The sequence below is a fragment of the Astatotilapia calliptera genome, chromosome 11 (assembly GCF_900246225.1).
Source record: "Astatotilapia calliptera chromosome 11, fAstCal1.2, whole genome shotgun sequence".
Lineage (NCBI taxonomy): Eukaryota > Metazoa > Chordata > Actinopteri > Cichliformes > Cichlidae > Astatotilapia > Astatotilapia calliptera.
The window spans coordinates 568,965-594,272 of NC_039312.1; the positions used below are offsets into that span (position 1 = coordinate 568,965).

A 25,308-nucleotide genomic window follows, 5' to 3' on the forward strand; every position below is an offset into this window, starting at 1 on the left:
TTTAGTTTGCTCTACTAGGATTTTAAATCTGGGCTGGAATGGTGTCAGGGCCATTCTCATACACATGTGTAGGTGCTCACTGGTGAGCCTGGAATGGTATTTAGTTTTTATTATGTTCATTGTGGAGAAAGCTGCCTCACAGCTGTATGTGGAGCCAAACATGGTCAAGATGTGCAGGGCTACTTTCCTCAGATTTGGGAAAGCTGTCTCAGAGACCATTTGGGGCCAGAAAGTGGCAGGTTCAGTTCTTCCAAACTGCTCTTTCAGGGCCACATTTGCTTGGAGATCAACCAGTTGCATTTGAAGAGGCCCAGCATTTGGCCACTTGAAGTGCTGTGTGACTTCCTTTGAGAACCCTCTGACATCAGTGATGAGAAATGGGTTCTTTACATGGTGAGCTGCTGTCCAAAGCTGAAGCTATCAAAACGTTTGCTGACGTTTTCAATCATCTTATCAACAAAGTCAACAAAAGAGGACACATCTCTCTGTCCCTGAACCTGTTCCATCACTGTTGGGAAGTGTGCATAGTCTCCTTGCAGGTCTTCTTGGAAAACTTCAAGTTTCCTCTGAAAGGAGCGGGCAGCTGTCATCAGTTCACAAATTGACTTGTCCTTGCACTGCAGCTTCAAATTCAGTTCATTCAGGTGTGAATTGATAGCAACCAAAAAGACCACAATATCCATGTTTTTCCCATCATTTAAAAAGAGAGAAAAGTTTGTTGCTCTCTGACGTTCCAGCTCTTCCAAGAAAGCTGCTATTTCACATCTGATGGACCAAAATCGCTCCAATGCCCCGCCTTTTTCTGAGCCATGTCACATTGTTGTGAAGCAGAAGATCATCAGCGTGTGCACCAACCTCTGAGGAATTCCCTGAGCATGTAATGTTGACAAGAAGAAGATGCCCTGAGAAAATTTATCATTGTTTTCATCACATTAGCATAGTCATCTGCAGGGTTTTAATAGTTTTGCAATTTTCATTAGTTTTTATTTTTATTTAGTTTTGACTTCAGATTTTCAATTTTATATCAGTTTTAATTAGTTTTTACCAATTATTTGCTAGTTTAGTTTAGTTTTTATTTTTTAAAAAAATCCTTAGTTTCAGTTTAGTTTTGATTAGTTTCAGTTATAGTTTTAGTTGTGTTTGCAATAATTAAGTGTAACAAAATCCCAGTTTCATCATATCAGTCATGCTCTTCTGCTTATCCTTGGGTATGTTGCTATTCCAGCTACCATACCCTGCACCCTGCACAGGTCGCCTGTCTGTCGCAGGGCTAACACGCAGAGACAGACAACTCACATTCCCACCTATGGGTTCTTTAAATAAATAAATAAATAAATAAATAAAGGCAGATGAACAACCATTCATACCAGGCAACTATAAAATGTATGTCTTGGCCCCAATGAGACTATTAACTCTTGCAGCACCGGGTGTTCGTAATTTTGGTTCAAGTGAATTGATAAACTTTTTGAAGGCAATTGACTCACACAGTTATGTAGATGTCCCCGTCCTGTTGTCTCGGGATGCATCACGCTGCCTTGCCTGGGGTTAGCTTCTGTTTCTGGGATGAGGGTTGAGAGTGCTCCCTTACCTTCTGAAGGTAAGCTAGGTTAGCCTTCTTGTGTGAACTTTTCAAGTGCACTTTAAGGTTTGTGGGATTTTTTTCCCTTTAGAAATGTCCCTCATAATTTGTCTCTTTCCACTACAAGACACTTGCTTTATCCAAAACACAGTCACAGTCACAGTCACAGTAATCCCAAATTGGACTCTGGCGCTTTCTCCCGACTTTTCCTGACATGATTCTGCGCGTGGACGGAGCAGCAACACAGACGACTTGACTAACGTACTGCCACCTGCTGGCATAATTAGACAGCAAGAAAAAAATCTGGAAACTAAACTTCATTTTCACCCTTGGCTATTGTAGGACACGCACACATCAATGAAAACTAAACACATTTTTGCTATAAATCCAGTTAATTTTAGTTAGTTTTGTGAACACTCATTACAGTTTTAGTTAGTTTTCCTTTTTTTGTTTATATTTTTATTTCCGTTAACGAAAATGTTTTTTCACTTCTAGTTTTCGTTATTTTGTTAGTTTTCATTAACGATAATAACCTTGCTCATCTGACAGGGTGGAGTATAAAACAGACTGATGAATAATACAATGGTAAGAGATTAGCACAGGATTGTCCTGTTTCATTCTTGCTACATCTCTCCTCTCTCTCCCCATCATAGCAGGGGCTCCATCTGTGGTTATTGAAACCACTTGGTTTGGCTCTATGCCTCGCTTTTTTAACATTTCCTTAATGGCCAGGTAGACATCCTCTCCTCTTGTAGTGCTCTGAAGGGAAGTTACACCTAGCAGGTCTTCACAGAACTCTTTCTTATCATTGTTGAAGAACCTTACATAAACCAACAGCTGAGCATCGTCAACAACAGCTGAGCATCGTCAGACACATCAGTTTCCACCGGTGTGGAAACCAAAAGTAGAGAGGGCATAGCCTAACATATGAAACAGGAAAATTAATTTCAAAAAAGTAACTGTATTCTGAATACCACCTTTTTAAACGGAAACTGTAACAGAATACAGTTACTCATATTTTGTATTTTAAATACGTAACGGCGGTGCATGTATTCCGTTACTCCCCAACACTGTTAGGATGTCACCAACCAATAACTTAACTACAGAGTTCTTAAATTGTCTGTATCACACAACATGCAATGTTATTATTGTTATTATTATTATTACTACAATTCCATTTACAGTTTTTTCTGATTGCTTAAGCACATTTTTTGTAACTATTGGCTAATTTTGCAAAACTCTTCACACAAATAAGAAAACCTGTCACCCAATAATCAAAACATTGTAGTTCTCTTGCAAAAGCAAACACAGCTAGATTAACTCTTCACACCTTCGTAAAAATGGTGTTTCCGTATCAAACAGTACACACAAGCCATCATCTACTAAGCACACAATGCGCCAACTGCACACTGATGGTATGAATACAAAACACATCTGGCTTTTGCTTTCTCTGTGCACAAGGTAGGCTATGTCAGTTTGAGCTCATACTTCTGTCATAGATCCATAAGCATAGAGGGATCCAAACTTCAAGTACTGCTGTTTATTCACACACATCAAAACAAACACAAGTGTTTATTTCCAAGTATAGGATTATTTGCAATCGCCATAATGACTATATGGGTTACTTGGTCTGCAGTGAACATGCTTCCTCTGCCCCCAGCATCTGGTCATCTAGCAATTCTGTAAAGTAACAATTTCAGTATTTTTACATCAATGGTATTGGTGTGTTTCTCATTGGCATATGGCAGTGCTACAAATCTTTGTGCGAAGTGACTGTACTGACCGATTCTCATTTCAAGATGTCCTTATGGTGCTTGCTACAGTGTAGCGGCTCGAGTTAGGCCGTTGGCCAGCTACCCTCAGGGTCATTCCACGGTTGATTACATGGTCCACTATTGTAGCTCTGATGTCATCAGCAATTCTATTTCTTACTCTTCCTACCCTTCCTCTCCCCCCTCCTCATCTTCCTCTCCCCCCTCCTCATCTTCCTCTTGCTCCTCCTTGTCCTTGTCGTCCTCTTCATCCTACTTATTCACCGAGGACGTCTCTTCCTCGGCCTCCTCTACTTCTCACTCTTTCTGCTCCCTCCATTGTACTCCGCACACACAGCTTACCTGTATTATAGTGCTTAGGCTGATTGCAAAGTGAACTAATTATCTAAAAAAGTTTTCACATGTGAAAGTGTGCCAGACAGTTGGCAAGTTAGTGTTAATGATAGCCATACATGTGTATACTTTTGCTAGGAGTGTGTTGGAAATTTGGTAATTGAGTGTTGTGCAGTGAATTGTGCCTACAGTTTAGCAAAGTGTGTGTTACAAAATTGCAAACTGAGTGCAAAGCAGTTTTTGTGCTTTTAGTTTTGCAAACTCAGTGAGTGGTTTTGCTATAAGTCTGAATAGTTTTAGAGATTGTGCTACAGGAATCACAGTTAGGGTTTAAGCATTCAGAAAAAACTGTAAAATATGGATAAGTAACACCAGCATGGCAGATAGCTGCAGTGCTTGAATTAGTGACTTGAAGCCTCGCAAAGAAGTCCCGGTGTCTGCACACTTGCCAATCAAAGCAGCCACACTGTAACTTAAATCAGCATCCAAACAGTATCCAGATGGATGATTTATAAAGTGATTGGCTACTCTACAGTTGTTTTGAATGATCTGTAGAGACAGAAACATTTTGGACATGCTTTTTTTGGATTCAGTTTCTTGTGGCTGTTAGAGTTTTTGTCACGTACGAGGATGTTGACTGGATTAAACTAAATGAGATACTTTCTCTTAAGTAGCAAGTTAACTGTTTGGCTCATGTTAAACTTTGGAAACAAAGAAAACAGACAGACTTTTCTTAGTTCTCTATGCTAAGCTAGGGTAAAAATATCCTGACTTCAGAGCTGTACACCGATTCTCAACAATAGTGTACATTTCACAAAAGATGCCATTTTGCTTTACAAATATTATACATTACAGTTGCATATTGTATAAAATGCAATAAAGATTCCCTGTTGCTATGAGATAATTATTCCCTTTCTCTGTTTGGTCAGAAAGTTCCGGCTACACTGAAATTAAATCAGAGATTAGGAATAACAATCAGTTCTTACGAGTACACTATACCAAAGCATCTAAATCTAACTTTAGTCCAGACTTTGACTAGGCCACTTCAAAACCTTCAAAACAGGATTTTCTGGTAGAGACCAGAATTCAAGTCAGTTTCTGAAGCAGCAAAGCAGCACCAGACCATCACACTACAACCACCATGTTTGACAGTTGGTGTGAGGTTGTTTTTATGAAATGCTGTATTACTTTTATTTTAGATATAACGTAAACACCAACCTTTCAAAATGTTCAACTTTTGTTTTGTCATTCCACAGTGTATTTTTCCAAAAGTCTTGGGGATTATCTTGCTGTTTTTGATCAACGGTTTTTGCCTTGGAACTTTCCCCTTTCTCTTCTTATTGCTGAACCGTGAACATTGACCTTAACTGAGAAAATCAATAAGTGAAAATGTTATTCATATAGGACTACAGAACAACAACAACATGTGCAAAATAAAAACAGCCCCAGCATAGTCTCTCTCTCTCTCTCTCTCTCGCTCTCTCTCTGTCTCACACACACACACAGATAGCGGTGTGTGCTGTCAGTGAGGAAAAAACAGGGACTAGGTAACAACATTAAATAGATAAATAAATGCAAAAGATTAGAAAGCACAATACATAAATAAATAATAATAAAACAATAGATAATTAAAACAAGGCAAAAGGTGTGAGCAAATAAAAGCCAGGTCATAAAGGTTAAGTCTTTAGTTTGGCTTAAAAAGCATTAACATTGTCTGTTATCCTCAGCTCTTCTCTACAGTAACTTGAGAGGAAAAACCTGCCAAAAAATGGGCATTTTCTCTCTCAATCATCTTGAGGTGATAAAAGTAGTCTTAGTTACCCTTCTTTGTTGCCCAAAAGTAAGATCTGGGCAACTTTTGGGCAACAAAGAACAAAGATGGGCTTTGGACTCTCTGGGCTTCAGTACTACTACTAATAATAATGGATTGGATTTACACAAGGACACAACGACCAGGACAGAGAGCCCGGGGATCGAACTGGCAACCTTCCAGTTACAGATGCGCTTGTCAACCTTCCCAACCCCCTGAGCCACAGTCACCAGCTCAACCAGGATAAAACAGAAGTTTTATCCTGGTTGAGCTATAAAAAGTTTTAATTTCTTTACCAGAAATACAATTTAAAAAGCCTATAGGCCCAGGGTCATCAGGAGACACAACCAAGTAAAGCTGGGTGTCATCAGCATAATCACAGAAGTTAATGGAAAAAGTGTTGGACCTAAAGATTAACCTTAAGGGACACCAAAATTTAATTTTTGTAAATTTTATCTGAGTGATCCTCCATACTTACAATGGATATTTGATTGACACCAGTTTACCATTAGAGAGACAAATCAAATCGTGAAGTCTGTTTAGAATGGAGTGGTCTACATTATCAAAGACAGCAGTTTAATAAAGTCGAACTAAAACTGAGAGCCTGTTCTGACTCACATTGAAGGGCATTTAAGATCTTGGCTAATGTAGTTTCTCTACTGTGGTTAGACTACAACTGATATTTCTTGTTTATGTTGTAAGAAATAAAAAAATATGTAACTGATTAGAAACAAGTTTTTCAGAAATTCTACTTAAAAATGATGGATTTGCCAGTGGCCAACCTAGTTCAGCACAGAAGTATCCAGGTTGTCTTGATGCATACTCAATCATCCAGGAAGGAAGTCCTGAAAAGTTGATTCTGTTCATCTGGATGTAGTGTTTTCAATGGGAGAAATGTTTTGTCACTCATCCTAGTGACTTATTTAGTCTCAGCTAACACCATCCCAGCTGGACATTTGTCAAAGCTGGGAAAGCACCTAAAAACCGGTCCCAGGCGATCCAGGGGAGAAGATGGACAACTCCTGCCTAAACGAAAACCCTCAGTAATCCTTATGTGTCAGGAGTATCAGAACAGTTGAGACACATTTTTGGAAACACCAAGGCTCTGTGGTTTAAACCCCAAAACACGTTGCGCCAAAAATTGGTCCAACCTAAGGATCGGGTCCCCCGACACAAACAGAGTAACATAGTGTACGCTGTGTCAGGAAGATTGCTAGGATTTATACATCAGGGAAACCAAACAACCTCTGATGAAGCACCTATTTCACATACAAGGGTCAGTACTACAGGCAGAAACATGGGTGTGCCATGGGTTCCCCAGTTTCACCCATCATGGCCAACTTGTACATGGAAGAAGTGGAAAAGAGGGCTTTGCTATCCTACCCTGAAACACCACCAAGCCTTTGGTTCAGATATCTGGATGACACCTGGGTGAAAATCAAATCTCAGGACGTACCACAATTCACGGATCACATTAACTCAGTGGACCAACACATCAAATTCACCAGGGAGGATATGAAAAGTGGCAGGTTAGCTTTCTTATTTTGTGAGATTTCCATCAGTAATGGGGGACATCTAAAAGCTGATGTGTACCGTAAACCTACACATACGGATCAGTATTTAAGGTTTGACTCTCATCATCCACTGGAGTATAAACTGGGTGTCATCAGGACGCTACAACACAGAGCGAACACCATCCCCACAGACACAGCAGCCAGGGAGGCAGAAGAACATCACATCAAGAAGGCCCTGAGTTAATGTGGTTATCCCAGCTTTCTTTTGTCAAAGCTGGGAAGGCGCCAAAAGAAAGCTCCAGCCGATCGAGGAGAGAAGGACAACCGCTGCCTAAACGAAAACCTGTAGTGATCCCATATTGATTGATTGATTGATCATAGTTTATTCATCCCGAGGGAAAGTGGGTTAAGGCTGCCTGCCGTGCCAGCGCCATAATGTATGTCGTATGTGTCATTTTTTGTAAACACTGTGTCTCTGTGGCTTTTAAACCTCAAAACACGCTGCGCCAAAAATTGGTCCATCCCAAGGATCGGGTCTCCCCACACAAACAGAGTAACATAGTGTACGCTGTTAAGTGCCAGGAGGATTTATACATCGGGAAAACCAAACAACCTCTGGCGAAGTGGATGGCACAACACAGACACAACACTCTTTCAATGATGAGGATGTACACATCCTGGACAGGGAGGAACGCTGGTTTGAGCGGAGAGTCAAGGAGGCCATTTATGTGAAAAGGGAAAGACCATCTCTGAATCGAGGAGGGGTCCTAAGGGTACATCTGTCACCATCATACAATGCTGTGATTGCAGCCATTCCCCAACTCTCTGTGAATGGGACTCATGGACATTGATCAGTGGGCTTTGATCTGTGGTTGTTAATCAATGTTCGCGACAGTTCGTATATTAATGATCAAGAAAATGACCTTACAGCCCATTGTTTGCCAGTGGGGCTAGTTTCACTCAGTGGTCTTCAGCCAGTTATCATCAATCAGGTCCTGATTAGGGATGGACTGATCCGATATTATGTATCGTTATCGGTCCGATACTGACCTAAATTACTGGATCGGATTTTGGAGAGAAATAAAAAATGTAATCCGATCCATTAAATATCACGAAAGCACCTCACAAAACTTTCGACATGGCGTAACTCAGCTCATAACCTTGGCACGTCGGAGCAGTATGCGTCACTTGATAGAGCGGCTGTGGCGTGCGAGACCTGTCGGCGGTCTGGTTGAGCATTTAGACTGGAGCCTCGCTACCCAACCGGCATTTCATCTCTGAGGAGGTTATCCCAGAGAGAAGTAAAGCAAGTGTGTAAGTTCATCTCTGAATGTTTGTAATGCATTCCCACGTTAAGCTTAACAACCGATATATGGAGCGACTGCCTCTCTCTCTCTCTCTCCTGTTGCTACTTCAATCATGAAACTGATCAATGATCAGCTGATCGTCTTTTCTGTCGCGAGTCCGTCTCTCTTGTTTGTTTTTGGCCAACTTTGCACCAGAAAGAGGAAACAAGCGGATAAACAACAGCAGCACGTTTAACCTTGATAAGCTGTTGTTAGAATTTACTTAATATTACTTTCTACACCAGGATCCTTTTCTACGCAGCTGACGGCTGTAACTGTGCAGGGGCGGGTCTACCAAAGTTTAGCCAGGGAGGCAGTTGGGCATTAAAAGGGAAAAGGGGGTACAAAGAAATACTTTTCTTTCTTATTCTCATTTAAAATGTCTAGTTTTTAATAAATAATTATCTGAATCTTACACTCAAAGTTTTAATATAGTTTAGTTTTATATAGATTTATTATTATTGTTATGCATGGCCCAGCAATATGAGGCGCTAATAACCCACAAACTACAGATCCCATAATGCAACGCTGCAGCCTCCTTGCCAAACCCTAGGCTAGCTGGGAACATTCCCGCGTCAATCAAGTCAAACTTCTGTTATTGCGAAGCTAGCCGCTCACACTGGTGGAGAGAAAAGTTGATTCTGAAAACAGAGCCTTTCAGCACCTGTGTGAGACTGAAAATATGTTTACAAACATTGCCGGTAAACCCATGTGTCTTATTTGTGGAGCTAATGTGGCTGTAATTAAGGAATTTAATTTAAGACGGCACTATGAGACAAAACATCAGGATAAGATGAAAAACCGAAATGCAGAGCAGAAACTGCAGAAAGTAGAAGAGCTAAAGACGAATCTGACATTTCAGCAGCTGTTTTTCACCAGAGCAAAATCACAAAGTGAAGCTGTTGTGAAAGCAAGTTTTATTGTTGCAGAGGAGACAGTCAAATCAGCCCGGTACCACTCTGAAGAGCTGCATGATGAAGGTGTGCGACGTCTTGTGTCCAGACAAAATGCAGATTTTGGCAAATGTGAGCCTGAGCAGAAACGTATGTCAAAGTTTCTTTGACATGAGCGACAGCCACCTGAGCTCAGCAAGGAAATATACTGTCAAGGCCTATGACTCGATATATATCTATATATATCGATACATATATCTTTTTTTTCTCCATTCTGTCCTGATCCTCATTTGTTTTTAGGCAAGAAATGAAAAATTATTTAGACCTGGAACTGCTTAACTATATCACAGATAGATAACCAAATAGCTGGAATCACCACTCATCATACTCTGCCAGGGCAAAATGAAAGGAAAACATGACGGTCATCTTTTCAGGCTGAGATTAACAGTGTGTGGATGCACCTCATATTACTCCTCCACTCTTACACAACAAGCCAGCATCCACTCTGCCTCTCAAACCCACGTTAATGTTCATCTCTCATACCATACAGCCATGTGTTGCTAACAGTAGGTGTACTTTCTGCACATCTAAATGTCAGATGGATTTCAAAAACTGCAGTTCTGTGTGTGTGTTTGTGTGTATGTGATGATATGTAAATTGAACTGTACTTTTATGGTACACTCACTAAAAGTCTGTTTCAATAAGCACTTGAAATACATCTCTGCAAATGTAAATATAAAATGTCAAGTGGGATTTGGAATAGACACTGCATGTGAAATCAGCATGTAAGGCATGGAACATTTTCTAAAGGAGGAACGCTGTTAACGGAACCCTGCAGAGTTTTCTTGTAAACAACCACAGTTATATTTATTTTGTTCCTTACAAGATTGCACTGTGAATTCAAAAGGCTTAAGAAGAATAGTTAAATTAATTCTATATGCAAACCTCATTCTTTGAATCTGTGCTACCATAAATGTTCAGTCTTGACCTCTCTGAAGAACAGCATGCTGAGGAGCTTTCAAAATCTTTGCCTCGCAGTCTTCAGTGAATTAAATACTTTTTTAACATTAGCAGCTCTACAAAGCATTGTACAATACAATTCTCATTCACCTCTCCACACACTAGTGGTTGCTATGAAGGGTGCCATGCTAGTGTAGTAGCTCTTGATAGCCATCCATCCATCCATCCATCCATCTATCCATCTAGCCATTTATCCAGAAAATGAATCGATGGATGTAAAAGATTATAGACAGACTTTATTTTTAAGCTACTATAAGCTGGAGTATTCACTGTGGCACTGAGAGCAGGAGAGCTATTATGGCAAAGCAGTCATTTAGAATTTTACTAAAGGGATGGGAAAGTTGTCATTTCTTTAGGTGTATTCAAATTCATTCATATATTGAAATATGTTGAAAAAGTTAACTAATGTATGATTACATTACAAGAGGTCCTAACCTTTTAGTTGTGTGCTATTGCAGAAGAGGCCTCAGTGAGATGAAATGTAAATAAGAGTGCCAATCAATCCTGAAACAGAAGCTTGCAGCTGCTGTCAAAAGTTTACATTGTTAGTGCTACTCTCTTCAAACCATACCATCTTGTAAATCTTGCCTTTCACTCTTGCTGCTATCCTGTCACAAATTACCTCTGACAATCATCTGCACCCACTCCATCCTGCCTACATTCTCTTCTTAACCTCTTGCACTGTCCATTGTTTTAGATGGTTGACCCCAGGTATTTAAACTCATCTACTTTCACCCTCTGTACTCCTTGCATTTTCATCTTTTGACCTGTCTCCCTCTCACTGACAAATATGTAAGAAACTTTCATTGCTTTACTCTCCAGAGTATACTTCCACTCATACAGGTGCTCTTCCACTTGCTCCCTACTCTACGCAAAGGGCCTCAGAGGTGATCCTTTTGTAATCCCACCCTCATTCTGGACCCATCTGACACTCCTACTGCAAACCTTACCACTGTCTCATTGTCCTTGTTCATGCCCGCACTTACCTCACATACATTCTTTGCTACTTGTGACGTCCTCACGTAGCACCACAGTTCAATTCAATTCAATTTTATTTATATAGCGCCAAATCACAACAAAAGTCGCCTCAAGGCGCTTCATAGATACAGAGAAAAACCCAACAATCATATGACCCCCTATGAGCAAGCACTTTGGCGACAGTGGGAAGGAAAAACTCCCTTTTAACAGGAAGAAACCTCCCACAGAACCAGGCTCAGGGAGGGGCGGGGCCATCTGCTGTGATTGGTTGGGGTGAGAGAAGGAAGACAGGATAAAGACATGCTGTGGAAGAGAGACAGAGGTTAATAACAGATATGATTCAATGCAGAGAGGTCTATTAATACATAGTGAGTGAGAAAGGTGACTGGAAAGGAAAAACTCAATGCATCATGGGAATCCCCCGGCAGCCTACATCTATTGCAGCATAACAAAGGGAGGATTCAGGGTCACCTGGTCCAGCCCTAACTATATGCTTTAGAAAAAAGGAAAGTTTTAAGCCTAATCTTAAAAGTAGAGATAGTGTCTGTCTCCCGAATCCAAACTGGAAGCTGGTTCCACAGAAGAGGGGCCTGAAAACTGAAGGCTCTGCCTCCCATTCTACTTTTAAATACTCTAGGAACAACAAGTAGGCCTGCAGAGCGAGAGCGAAGTGCTCTAATAGGGTGATATGGTACTACAAGGTCATTAAGATAAGATGGGGCCTGATTATTTAAGACCTTGTATGTGAGGAGCAGGATTTTGAATTCAATTCTGGATTTAACAGGAAGCCAATGAAGGGAAGCCAAAACAGGAGAAATATGCTCTCTCTTTCTAGTCCCTGTCAGGACTCTTGCTGCAGCATTTTGGATTAGCTGAAGGCTTTTCAGTGAGTTTTTTGGACATCCTGATAATAATGAATTACAGTTCCTCTCATGGTAACTGTGTTACTACCTGGAAGTTACATTTATTCTTCTTATATACATTCAAAATCATCACCAAGTTAAGGAGATTTTATTTTACATTCCCATGGCATGCAGAATTATAGGCCTGAGTGATGTACATAACATTTTAAAAATAGAGAAAAGGAAGCACAAAAAAGCTAAACCTTTAAAGCATCCTATGGGGTTATTAAAAAAACAGCACTGAGGTTGTATACACTGATTTTTAATGAAAACAACGCAGCAGCATAATCAATATCATAGCTCTCCACTTCGTGAATGCTGACTTGTTACAAATATTCTGCATTGTTATCTGTGCCAGTGGGAGGTCAATGTAAAAAACAAATACAGTTAGTGGTTTAATCCTTGTTACAGCCTAGTCAAGCTCTGTTGTAAAGCATCGTAACTATGATTTCACTCGGAGAACAGCACCACTCCTCCACCACGTGCGTCCTCCACACTCATCCTCCTCCATTCCTCACACCTCCCCCTGCAGCCAGCTGCTCTCAGGCTCCTCAGTTCTCCTTCACTAGTCAGTCAGACCTCAAAGGAATATGAAACACCAACCAGGCAGGAGAAACACACAACTGAGGTGACTGATTGAAATTCACAGTGTGAGTGGCTCCAGTCTTTTGCATGCTGTTTTTGGCTGCTTAGTTCTCAAGCTTGTTGTGAGGGAAGACTGTGACTAGCAGATGTATCACTGTGCATCGATACTGCAAAGGTCCTCTTGGGGTCCTCAGAAGTGGGCGAGCTCTGATTGTTTGGTAACAGCGTGTCGATGGTGGGCAGGGTTTTATTGACTCATGGATGATCCATTAGAGATCATCAGAAGAGCTTAGACTATATTTTAGATGATGGTTGCAAGTTTTAAAGGATTCCCTTTATTGGCTTTTTAAGGCAGCCTTGTAAATGAATTCCTATTAAAACGTTGCCCCTGACTGAGTTACCAGTCAGTGAACAGAGTTTATGTCTGCACTCAGTATGGAGGAAACTCCAGACATATGACTTACCAGTGATTATTTGAGGACTGTCTCAGTAGGAAGTAAAATAAAATGGCTTTCATAGAAGTTTTGTTGAAAGAAAAGAATTAAGCCAAGAGGGATATTTTGAAACTGTTGAGGCCTGAATGGAACAAAAATGTAATAGATGCAGAAAATAAATAGCCAAAGATACCTGAAAAAGGCAAAGCCATCTAAAGGCTTCATTTCAGATGGCTTTGCATTTACCCTATCTCTTTATAATTCTCTTAAAGGTAATAGTTAGTTATTAATTAATTACTAAAACTTAGATATTGCCAAAAGTACTTGCTCATGTGCCATCGCGTATATGAACTCAAGTGGTATCTCATTCTTAATCCACAGTGTTTAATATGATGTCAGCACTATTTGCAGCTATAATAGCTTCAACTGTTTTGGGAAGGATTTCCACAAGGTTTAGTAGTATGTTTTGGGGAATCTTTGACCATTCTTCTCGCAGCGTATTTGTGACATCAGACACTGATGTTGGATGAGACGGCTTGGTTCACAATCTCTGCTCCAGTTCATCCAAAAGGTGTCCTTTCAGGCTGATGTCAGGACTCTGAGCAGGCCAGACAAGTTTTCCCACACTACTCATCCAGATTTTTATGGACCATGCTTTGTGCACCAGTGCACAAAGTTGGGAGCGAGAAATTGTCTGCTGACTCTGCTCCATGAGCTGACTCTGCTCCATGATTTTACACGCCTACCACTTTGTGTCTGAGTGGCTGTTGTTCCCAATGACTTCCATGTTTTATAATATACCATATTTTTCGCACTATAAGGCGCATTTAAAATCTAATTTTCTCAAAAACTTGACAGTGCGCCTTATGTATGAATTCTGGTTGTGCTTACTGACCGTGGACCGATTTTATGTGGTACACGGTGCCCCAAAATCTGTCAAAAAATGTTTCAGTCTGACTTTGGTAAGCTACGAAGCCGCACTGCTTGATGGATTGCCGGAGCATTACGGCTGCCGTAGTCAGCAGCCTTGCAGAGTAATCTGGGTCCAAAACTCCGTCCACTTCAGGTTCCAAAGTCAAACAAACACTGCGCCATCACTGAGAGTTAAAAACTGTCTAAATTCTTTCATCTTTAATAAAATGATCAGCGTTGCTGCTTTACCAGGTGTAACAATTAAGTTTAACATCCAGGCATCCATGGAAACAGAATTTATTAAATTTAACAGAGTTAGAAGTTAGCAGGAAGTTAGCTCGCTAGTTTCCATCTAAACATGATATAGCATGTTCTGACTGAGAGATTTCTGAAAAAATCATAACGTACAGCTCTGCTATCACTTCCAACATAAATGAAGACAGAAAACTAAACAGCAGTGATGTTTGTAGGGTTACTGAAGTTGGGCTAGCTGGTTTATAATGATGTGCTACCTGATCACTAGCGACACAGCTATGTTAGAATAACATAAACACAGTGAAGCTGGAGGATGAACGCTAACTTTTTTCCACTTGATAAAAGTTTACGCGAAGGTTCCTGATGGCTAGGGACAAATGCAATCGCATGGAGGATGCTGTAAACGGACCAGACTTCAGTCAGGAGAACAACTGAGATAATTCATCCACAATACGAGGTTAGTTATTAATCATTAATCATTAGTCATTAATATACTGCAACAACATGGGGGTAGAGCCGCTGGAGAGAATTCAGCATTAATGAATCAGTGGTATGGAAGAGGAAGCAAGTAAATGAGTTGAGTAAAGTTTGACTTATCTGACTTTGTTTTGCTTAATGAGCTTATAATCTGGTGCGCCTTATGTATGACAACAGACCCGTTTATCGACAGTGCGCCTTATGGTCTGAAAAATATGGTAACAGTCGACTGCGGAATATTTAGAAGCATGGGAATTTCAGGACTTGTAGATCTTTATTGATTTATCAAACTATATCAGACTCCTTTCTCAAAGTTTTACTCTTCCAGAGTAAATAGACATGGACATTTCTCACCTGTCATTGAGAACTGAGGTAAAAAGTGGCCTTCTACAGATGGTAAAAACTCTGGGGAAGATCTGGATCTATTTCAGTAGTAGTAGAAACATGTCAGCTACTGCTGTTGTGGGGTGCAGTCTAAATTCAATGTTTCTGATCATTCCTGCCTGACTAAACCATGATTGTCTTAAGGCAGCCACTGTCGCTGGGATTATTTACTTGAATTGGGAGGAGTCAGAAAATAGAAGTAATTTGGTTGGAATCTGCAATCTACTGTAGTGGTGAAATTTCACACATTGTAACTTATAAAAAGGTGAGCATTGACCTATCTATGCTATAGATTTGGTTTAGCCTCATGCTAAATATGCTAATTTAGCATCTTGCCCAATTTAACCTTAAAAAAAACAACTTTTTTGTCTTTTTTCTGTATATGTTCTAATGTGATGAGATGTATAAACACAAGGATATAGGAAGACATAGACCACTGTCTTTCACCACATAAAAGTCTTCAGCAAGTGCGATACACACACAAAATTACTTTTTACTTTGTGTGACATATTTTCTGCTAGTGAGATTGTCTTGACACTCTGACACCTTGTGCGATAGATTTGTTACTTCTGTCAGAGATTTTCATTTATTTATATTTTTTCTTATTGGCACAAAGAGCTCTCTAATATATACACCATGTGTATATATTAGTTGTGCCTTCTGACGTTAAATTGATTAAATTGATTGTAATATTTTGTATTTTACTGATTATAATACTATTTGCAGCGATTAGAACCAGACTTTACCATTACCTGATTGGAAGTGGGATGTGTATGTACTCTAAAAGCCGATTAGGAAAGCTATGGCATTGCCACCCACTGTCTTGGTGGTAATTTGCACCTGCATTCAATACTGAAATTAATAAATATCATGTGGCTCAGAAGGCACTTTTCCAAACGCCATCATTACATTCGAGATGGAGGACATCTCAAATTCGTACAAGATGTACCCAGAAAGTGAGCACATTATTATCCATTGGTTTGATTTGGAGATGATTTGAAATCTAGAGAATGTCTTTATGTTCAAGGACATATTTTTTCCAATTGAAGCTAAGCACTTCTAAGCTAAGCACTGAGCATCATTTGCATATTAGTACAATGTGCAAAGGCAACAACTGAGGGCATGATTCTTAATGGCAATATACTGATATCTATGGTGAGTGGGGTTAGCGTGAGAGTGGGTAATGTCCAGTTTCATGAACAGTACTGTTTAGCAGTTGAAAACTGATCAAATTCTTATGACTGGATTTGGACTATACATTTCTAGCAGAGGAAATTAAGAATAGAATTAAAGAAAGAATACGGGTTCCATGTCATGTTGCTGTTGCTGCTCATTTTTAAATGTGTTTCGTATTGTATGTAAGTGCAGTATAAAATCAATGGGGAATGTACAGTGCAAAGTACACAACTGCAAAGATTTTTTCTCATTCCTTAAGATCCCTTATTTACCAGCCATACAACTCTGCTGTGTCACCTTAGTGGCTAACATGACAGAGCATTAGCTGGATGTGATTTTAAACTAATCCTTCATGTCTTTTGCATCCTTATGGCTAAATGATGATGCATCAGGGTGAAGTTTAGCATTTCTTAATCTTTTTTTTATATGTGCGTGTATCTGTGAGTGTGTGTGTGTATGTGCACTCTGTCTGAGTCTGGTGTGTGTAAGCATTCTAATCATGCAGCCTACTGTTATGGCTGATCATATAGAAAAATCAATACCAAAACTTAGAAATCTGTGATTTTATACAGGAGGGGAAATCATTTGATTCCATGGTGAATTTGTATGTTTGGTTACTTAAAACTGAACAGTCTGTAATTTTTTTATGGTCGTTTCATTTAACCCTTTAGAGCCGGTCGGAGCGGGCACGCTCTGTTTTGCGTAACTATTTTTAAATCCCGGTAGCTCTGCAACCACATGAGCTAGCGCAATAATTTTTTTTGCATATGAAACCGGAGGAGTTGTACTTACATCTTATGCCATCAGCTTGTCCTTGGTCACGGTTTCTTTCCACATAAAGCTTTGCAAAAACTGCATAAAAAGCTCTTGCAGGAACAAAAACATAATATTCCAGAAACACGCTTTGCCGATCCGGTCAGCTGTTTGTAACACTTCCTACGTTGGAATAGACGTCAGCGCGAAGTTTTGCATGTCCGCCATGACCTGCCCGAAACCGGAAGTGACGTCATTTTTCGCAGAAATGTAGTTTTTTTTTTACCATCAGGGCCTCATGAGCCTATACTGGTGTTTTTAAAAGTCATGTTTGACTTTATGACTTTCTGTGTCTTTTCTGGGATGCTGAGGACTCATATTGCACTGCTGGAAATAGTTTATTTTGATGCACATGCTGCTTTTTTGCAAATTTGCATTATAATATTTATTTTCGTTTTTCCTGCAGTGTATAAAAATTGGTGTATTTCAAAAATAAAACTATGAAGACACTCAAAATAAATTTCCTGTGGTGGGAAACTATTTTGTGCAACTTTTTTGTATTTACAGTTTTGAGGGATAAGCCTCTTAAATTTCTCTAACTAGAAATATATGTTAAAAAAGCAAAAACGATTTTCAATTTTTTTGTAGTTTATTGCACTTTTTTGCAATTTATGTAATTACTATGCACTTAATGCAGACATATTATTAAAATCTGGGCTATAATGGTTGTATTGATGTATAGCAACTTGAAATGCTCCCAAAAATGGCTCCACGGCATGTAAAAATATAATATAAGCTCTAGCGGACTTGGTTCTATGGTAGGTCTTAAAGGGTTAAATGGAGGGAGAAAGAATATCAACCAAAAATCTGAAAGAAACACATTACATAAAAGTTGTGAATTGATTTTTGTCCCATCTTTCTCCCCTCACCCCCAACTGGTCAGACTCGGAGTCTGGTTCTGCTGAAGGTTTCTTCCTGTTAAAATTAGTTTTTCATTCCCAATTTACCAAGTGCTTGCTCACAGGTCGTTGTCTGACTGTTGGGTTTTTTACTGGATTATTGTAGCTTACAATATAATGAGCCTTGAGGTGACTGATTTGACACTTGATCAGTTGATACCAAAGAGTTGATTTTGGTTTCATCTGACGAACGCACTTTCTCCCAGGCATTCTATGAATTGTTTAGATGTTCACTGGCAAACTTAAAATGAGCCTGTACATGTGCCATCTTGAGTAGGGGGACCTTGAGGCAGTTGCAAGATTTCATTACAACGTATGTGTGTTACCAATGGTGTTCTTATTGACTATGGTATACTTTAAACACATCAGGAGAAATCAGAAGTATTTGTAATTGATTCCTTGATTGATCAATTGTAATCCCAATCAGCGGGAGCCAGCATTCTGGCTGGGTTAAAACAAATTCATGGTTTTAACCCGAAGGTCAATCTGAAAAAACATTAAAATGGCTACAACTGTTACTCTGATCAAGTCTGACAACTATCAACTATAACAGAAGTTAGAGATTGGAGACTTTTGTGATTCATATACATGTATATGTCGTAGTATTTGTATTTGTAGTATTTGTATTAGTATTAAACTCGTCGTCTGGCATACATGGAAGTAAGGAGAAAAGAGAAGGCCAGTTTTACTGGATGTAAAATTCCTTTAAACTGTGCTTTTTTACCATGTGACTAAAATGCACCTTGCCCTTAAGTGGTTAACTGGTGATTGGACAGGTGTTAAGAGGTTAAAGTCTTAAATCTTGATTAAAAAATAAATATGAAACTTCTGCACAGAAACAATTCTTCTGTATTACGACTTTGGTCAGGGGAAGTTGGCTGCAGTCCAATTTAATTATTTCTTTACAGTAAAACTTTTATTTTAAGCAGCAAAATTAACTTCAACCTCTTCTAACTTCCATGGCTTTATAACCGTCTTTAACCCTGTTCCACACAGATAATAGCTTGTGTTTTTCAGGCGTCCCCCCGCGACACTTTGGTTTTTCTCACAACAGACAGTGACATGCTCCTTCCGGGCTAGTCCACTGGAACCTGCTTGTCCACCCGTCCTTCCACCAGCTTTATGTAGATCAATATTTGAGTAGCTGCAACAGAGGTGTGTTTGTGGAGCTCCCTATCTCTGTGGGGCAGCCTGTTATAGTGTCAGGTTTGGAGGATGGGAGTTCAGGGTGTGTGTAAGCCCAGGATGACCTGACAGCTTAGATATTTAATAACTGTCTTAACCTGGCCTTCCAGTGGCTTTGCTGCAGAGTTATGAATATGGCTGCACTTTCAACCTTACACCCCAGCGGGGCTTGAAAGGAAAAAACATGAAAGAACAGAGAGGATTTGGCTTTTACACTCTTCACCTCTATCATAGTGCTGGTAATAGTCAGTCTCCCCACTGGTCAAATGTAATCTCAACCCACACATACCTGAGGGTAAGGTTGCTCAAAGTCCCAGAAGAGTTAGTCAAAAGGGTTAGCTTTTATTTTTTATATAATGTTGTAATTTATTTTTTGGGGAAAACAAGTTTTCTTCTGCCTCAAGAATATCTTCCTTTAAATACTTTGTTTAGGTATTTAAAGTCACAATTTTCAAAGCTGGCAGCAGGAGCATCCATCCATCCATAGCTTGGGCTACTCCAAGACGAGGATGTATCTGCAATAAGATATATTATTCAGTATTTACTGTTTGATTTATAAGAGACTAAATATGGTGAACCATAATCTTATCTGATAAACGTGTGTTGTGATTCGTATTTGGCAAAGGTATTTAAAATAAAATCCTTCTTAACAACCATCAAATTGGTGTAGTAGCACTTTCAAAATCAAATATAGATTTATAGACACACACACACATTTTCTGGTTATATATTATTATAGTAATACAGTATTGGCATATCTAATATCTTCTCAGTCTTTAGTAAATGTACTCTCTTTTTGCTTTCACACCATGTTTTTTTTCCCAGGCACTCCACTCAGCAGCAAACCAACAAAGTCATCACCAGCACAAGCCAACTCATCAAACAGCTCTCTGATATAATCAGTGGCTCTTCACGGGTATTTTATGCTCCCTTTCCTCCCTCACTGAATATTAGTTTGAAGAATAAACAGTAGATTAAACAACATTTGAGCTAATTGAATCTAATTCTGTTTTGTTGCACAGCAAGACCGTCTGCGACTGACCAGACTAAAGACTGAGCTCTCTGAGTCTGTGCAGCGATATGGGGATCTCCAGAAGGTATTTGCATGATGAATGCACTCCTTTGACACCTGAAATTGATGCTATGGTCATTTAGTTTTACTGAAAAGAGAACTAAAGAGATGCTGTTCCACAGATGCAAAGTCACATTTGTGCTACTTGTTGTGAGAGTCCTTGACCCTGTCTCCTCATATGCTCCTCTTTCAGAAAATTGCGGAACGCTCAAGGGCCCTGCTCCCCCCAGCACAGAAAGACAAGAAGAAGGTGAGCTGATATGGAGAGCAAAATCCTCCTTTTGTTTCACTGTCATTCGTAACAAAGTAGGATGATGAGATGGCATTTCTCTGCTCAGCTGCATTCTCACAAGGGCTCCTTTGAAGCTCAGTCTGGTCTCTTCCACTCTGTTATAATACAGTGGACTCCATTCATCACATCCCGCTCTTGTGTGCTGTGAAATTTCTTTCATCTGATTCTAATTTTGTCACCGGTGACAGTTTATTTTCACCATGTGGCCCAGCGAGAGCCAAGAGATGGGAGCTTGTGTTGAAGATATTAAAGTAACTCCTCATAGCCTTCCCGTGCACAGTTCCTTATCCCTGATTACTGAAACCAGACCATATGAAGTTAAATGTATTGAATATTCTTTGTACATGAGATGTGCACAAGTAATAAAACAGCAAATTTATCAAGGTGAATTTACGCATGTGCTTAAGGTTTGGTTCAGCACTTGCTGTAGAAACACTATTACCAAGCATAAAATATAAATATTCAACCCAAACGGTGGTGTTTTAAAGGGGACCTGTTATAATCATTTTAGATGCTGGATGCTCAGATTTATCTAAGAAACCTCCCCAGACAGAAACTCTTTGTTCGCCCTTCAGACTTCGTATCACAAACGAGGGCAAAGCGAAGAGCTCAACTGTGATTTGTACCAGTTTTAACCTTCAAATATGTGATCGTCCCCCCCCTTCCAGTTATGCCAGTTTTAGAAATCCTTCCTAATGTTTTCTCACATGTGAAGGCTGGTGAATCAAAACAGCCCATTAAAATATTCATACAAGTAAAACTACTAACATGTTAAACATTATGTACTAATGCCGAAACCTGTTTATTCAGGTTAAAAACCTACTTGTCATGTGAGAAGTTATTAATAAAATATTTGTCAGATGTCCTCTCGTTTCTTATGGTAGTTTATTGTGCGTTATGTGTGTTATTAGCTCTCAGCTTGTTAACTGACATGAGGGGAATACTACATTGGAAGCTCAACACAGCCAAGCTTTATTTGCATTAACTGGATTGACAAAACCTAAAACCCCAGTCAGAGGTAACAGGTATCATGACAGCGTTGATCAATTTTCATGGTTAAGTCAGGCTTTGTGCTTCAGACTCTGTTCACACCCAAAGGTGCGGATCACGTGCCATATGACTCTTCTTCTGCATACAAAGATGCCTATAAGTACTCCTGACATAATGCACAACAGTGATAAAAAGCTATGAAGAACATTAGAAAAATAACAGTAAATGTAACACACTGGCATCACAGGCTTAAAGGACTTACCAGGGTGTACACTACTTCTCGGCCCAGCAGCTGGACTTGTTTCCAGCCCCTCTGTGACCATGACTTGGAAAAGCAAAGAAAATAAAATTCAACATTGCTGAAAAAAAAACACACAAGTATTTAATGCTGCAGAAAATCATTAATTTGGGGATTTAGTGCGAAGAACAGAAAATAAATATTTAAATTCCAGTTAATTATTTAAACACTGAGTTATTTCTAAGGTGACAGCCACACATTAGAGCTGTGACACCTTAAACTGGATGCATTTAAACAGTAATGCATACCATGCCATACGCTGATAAAGGAGATGTGGAAATCAGTTTATTTTGTCACCGATCAAAGTGAAATTCATTTTATTGGTTGAAGAGGTATTCTTGGTATGTGTTCTGTATTCTGTCAACTGCAGCAGTATAAAACAGACTTTGAACCAAGTTTAAAAACATTTTTACCTTTTCTGCATCATCAGTGGAGTTCATGTGGATTCAAGTGACAATGTGATGCGGTTTGCACTGCTGTCACTTTACAGCTGGACGTGACATTAGTAAGGTAACAACACATTAATACAAGAGAAAATCTCTACTGCACCTAAAACATGTAAATAAAGAATCAGTCGAAAATCTTTTAGCCAATTTCAAACCAAAAGTCAAGTTTTCAGCATACGTTACCATGGTGATTTAGCGAGGTAATAAGAGAGAAATGTTTGTGGCCCAAAACACTCTGACTTTGTACTTGACGTAGCACACTTAACCCATTAATCTTTCTTCATTGTACAACCCTCAATACTGCAAGGGAGATGGTTGGATCAACATTCAAAATAAGGAAAGCAACGTTTCTTTTTGAAATCTATCTTTGATCTAAAAATATCATCAAATCAGATCCATTCTTTCTCTGGACAATATATCCAACAGTTTTTAGAGAGAATAAAATTTCTATATTTTTTGTGTACTTTGCTAAGTTAGCTGGCTGATGTTATTGTTTGGGTTCTAGACATATTTGAGTTTCTTTTTAGGTTTTACTGGTATTCTAGTGTTGACCCTGAGATAGGCTGGCGACCTATTCAGGGTGTACCTCACCCCTCATAATATAGAATGAAAAAGACAGCTGCAAAAATAATCTTTTACACTAAGTGGATAAAGTATAGTGTACAATTGATTGCATGCTCAATCATCCAGGTAAGACACTTGAATGAGTAACTAAACATTTCTCCTACTGAAAACGGTACATCTAGATGAACAGAATCAACGTTTTGGGAGCTTAGTTCTTGGGACATTCATTTCTGATATAGCCTAGCATTAGCATTTAGCTTCTTGTAATTCCATTTTATAAAAGTACAAGCTTCAAATTTTACAAACTTGTACAATTTTGTAATATTAGTGTGAACATTATCTTGTAAAGTAAGTTAAAAAAAATATTTTGTTGTGAATATGTTTCTACTGCTGTAAATTGTTTGGGTAATTGGGGAGAAACTACAATGACATGTAGGTGTATCACGTATAGTTAAGAGGAAGCAGCTCTCTTTCTCACTCAATATCCACCAGGGTGTTTGAAGGTCTCAAACATGCTTTTCTGTTAAGCTAAAAGGAGAATGACTTGCAGTTTGAACTGGTTGAACAGTATTCTGCAAAGAACCATTGTTACTACACACACCCTCTAAAAAGCCATCTTATTTTTTTGCCCAAACAGAGAGATGACTCATGTGTATTAATGTTTTATGCCTCCCAGAAGGCCTATAACTAAGGTCTATTATTCTGCAAGCTTTAGAGATAAAGGGCTATGGAGGCGGCAAACTGTATAATACATTACACAACTTAAACTACATTCAATGCATAGCAGGAAGCTCTCTAATCAGTCCATATATTATGGAAGAATCAACTGGTCAAATATCATTTTATGTAACCACAACAACAATATTCTGACTTCTCTGCTGTACATGAAGTAGAAGACGTTAGTAGACAGGAAGTGATGAGAGGTACCCTGACGTTTGGAACGTCATCCTTATACATGCAGAAAATCACTTTTCAAACCAATGCAGACTGTTTCCCACACACATCTTCAAATGAACATCATCATAGATGACCGGAATCAACAGCAGGGAGCTGTGTGAAAGTTTCTACCAGTGTGTGAACTTGTGCAATAATGTGTCAGAATGATTGTCTTGAGAGTCCCTTTCCATCCATGTAATGTACTAATATATTCTGGGGTGTTATGTATGTATGTATGTGGAGGAGTGAACACCCAGAGTGTGCTAAGGAATGGTGAGTCACAACATGGCCAGTAGACAGAGTGCTGTGACTAAGCCTGAGTTAGTTCCTGTGCTCTGACCCACACTGGTCCCTCTACCATGAATTAGCTGTGCACTCAACCACACAAAGGTGAAACACATTAGCAATGCAAAAGAGTAAGCAGACCTCGCTCCGTGTCTCTCCTCTTCCCTTATGCTTTTGCTTGCACATGAAACAAAATGTGTGCATGTACCACATGTAGCCTCAACATTCACGATCTCCACTAACACACAGTATATACTGATAATGGCTACACCACATGCTCGTAACAGAAATGTTAACAAATTTGTACCAAAGCAAATTCATGTTTTTAACCAGAAGGTCAATCGGGAAAAAAAAAACATTAAAATGGCTACAACTGTTACTCTGATCAAGTCTGACAACTATCAACTATAACAGAAGTTATAGTAGAAGATTGGAGACTTTTGTGATTCATATACATATATATATATGTCATAGTATTTGTATTTGTAGTATTTGTAGTAGTATTAAAGTCCTTAGTCAATAGACCTCTCTGCATTGTTATTAATCTCTGTCTCTCTTCCACAGCATGTCTTTATCCTGTCTCCCTTCTCTCACCCCAACCAGTCGCAGCAGATGGCCCCGCCCCTCCCTGAGCCTGGTTCTGTGGGAGGTTTCTTCCTGTTAAAAGGGAGTTTTTCCTTCCCACTGTCGCCAAAGTTGGGATTTTCTCTGTATGTATTAGTGTAGGGTCTGCCTTACAATATAAAGCGCCCTGAAGCGACTGATGTTGTGATTTGGCGTTATATAAATAAAATAAAATTGAATTAAATAAACCTTTGACACAAAAAACTGCTTATACAGTTTCTGTGATGTACACAAAGAGCAAAATACAGAAAAAATCTGCACTGATGCACTTGTAGCTGCTGATTTAAGAACAGGAAAACTAGGGAGCCAAATGTACAGCTGGAGGTTTGCTAAAAGAAATTGATTTAATGGTTAGCTTAAAGTAGGTTATATAATAAATAGGTACATAAACGTAACATTAATTAATCAATTTTATTTGTCAGTGCATTTATATTTATATAGCACTAAATCACAATAACAATCACTTTAATGTGTTTTATATTGTTATACTGTACTGCCATAATAGAGAGAAAACCATAGCAATCTCCTTTCCCT

At 39.2% G+C, this 25,308-nt stretch overlaps 1 protein-coding gene across 6 annotated transcripts in view; it reads left to right on the top strand.

The window, feature by feature from the left end:
* Positions 1 to 25,308, top strand: part of tsnare1 (T-SNARE Domain Containing 1) — a 291,712-nt gene that overhangs the window by 129,804 nt on the left and 136,600 nt on the right. For all 6 annotated transcript variants that reach the window (XR_003273777.1, XM_026184110.1, XM_026184109.1 and 3 more), the window contains exons 5-7: positions 20,093 to 20,183; positions 20,290 to 20,364; positions 20,533 to 20,589. Coding sequence is in view for 5 of the 6 variants with exons in the window: in XM_026184110.1 (XP_026039895.1) it covers positions 20,093 to 20,183; positions 20,290 to 20,364; positions 20,533 to 20,589 (223 nt within the window). In the remaining variant the exon portion in view is untranslated. The remainder of the gene's footprint in view (positions 1 to 20,092; positions 20,184 to 20,289; positions 20,365 to 20,532; positions 20,590 to 25,308) is intronic.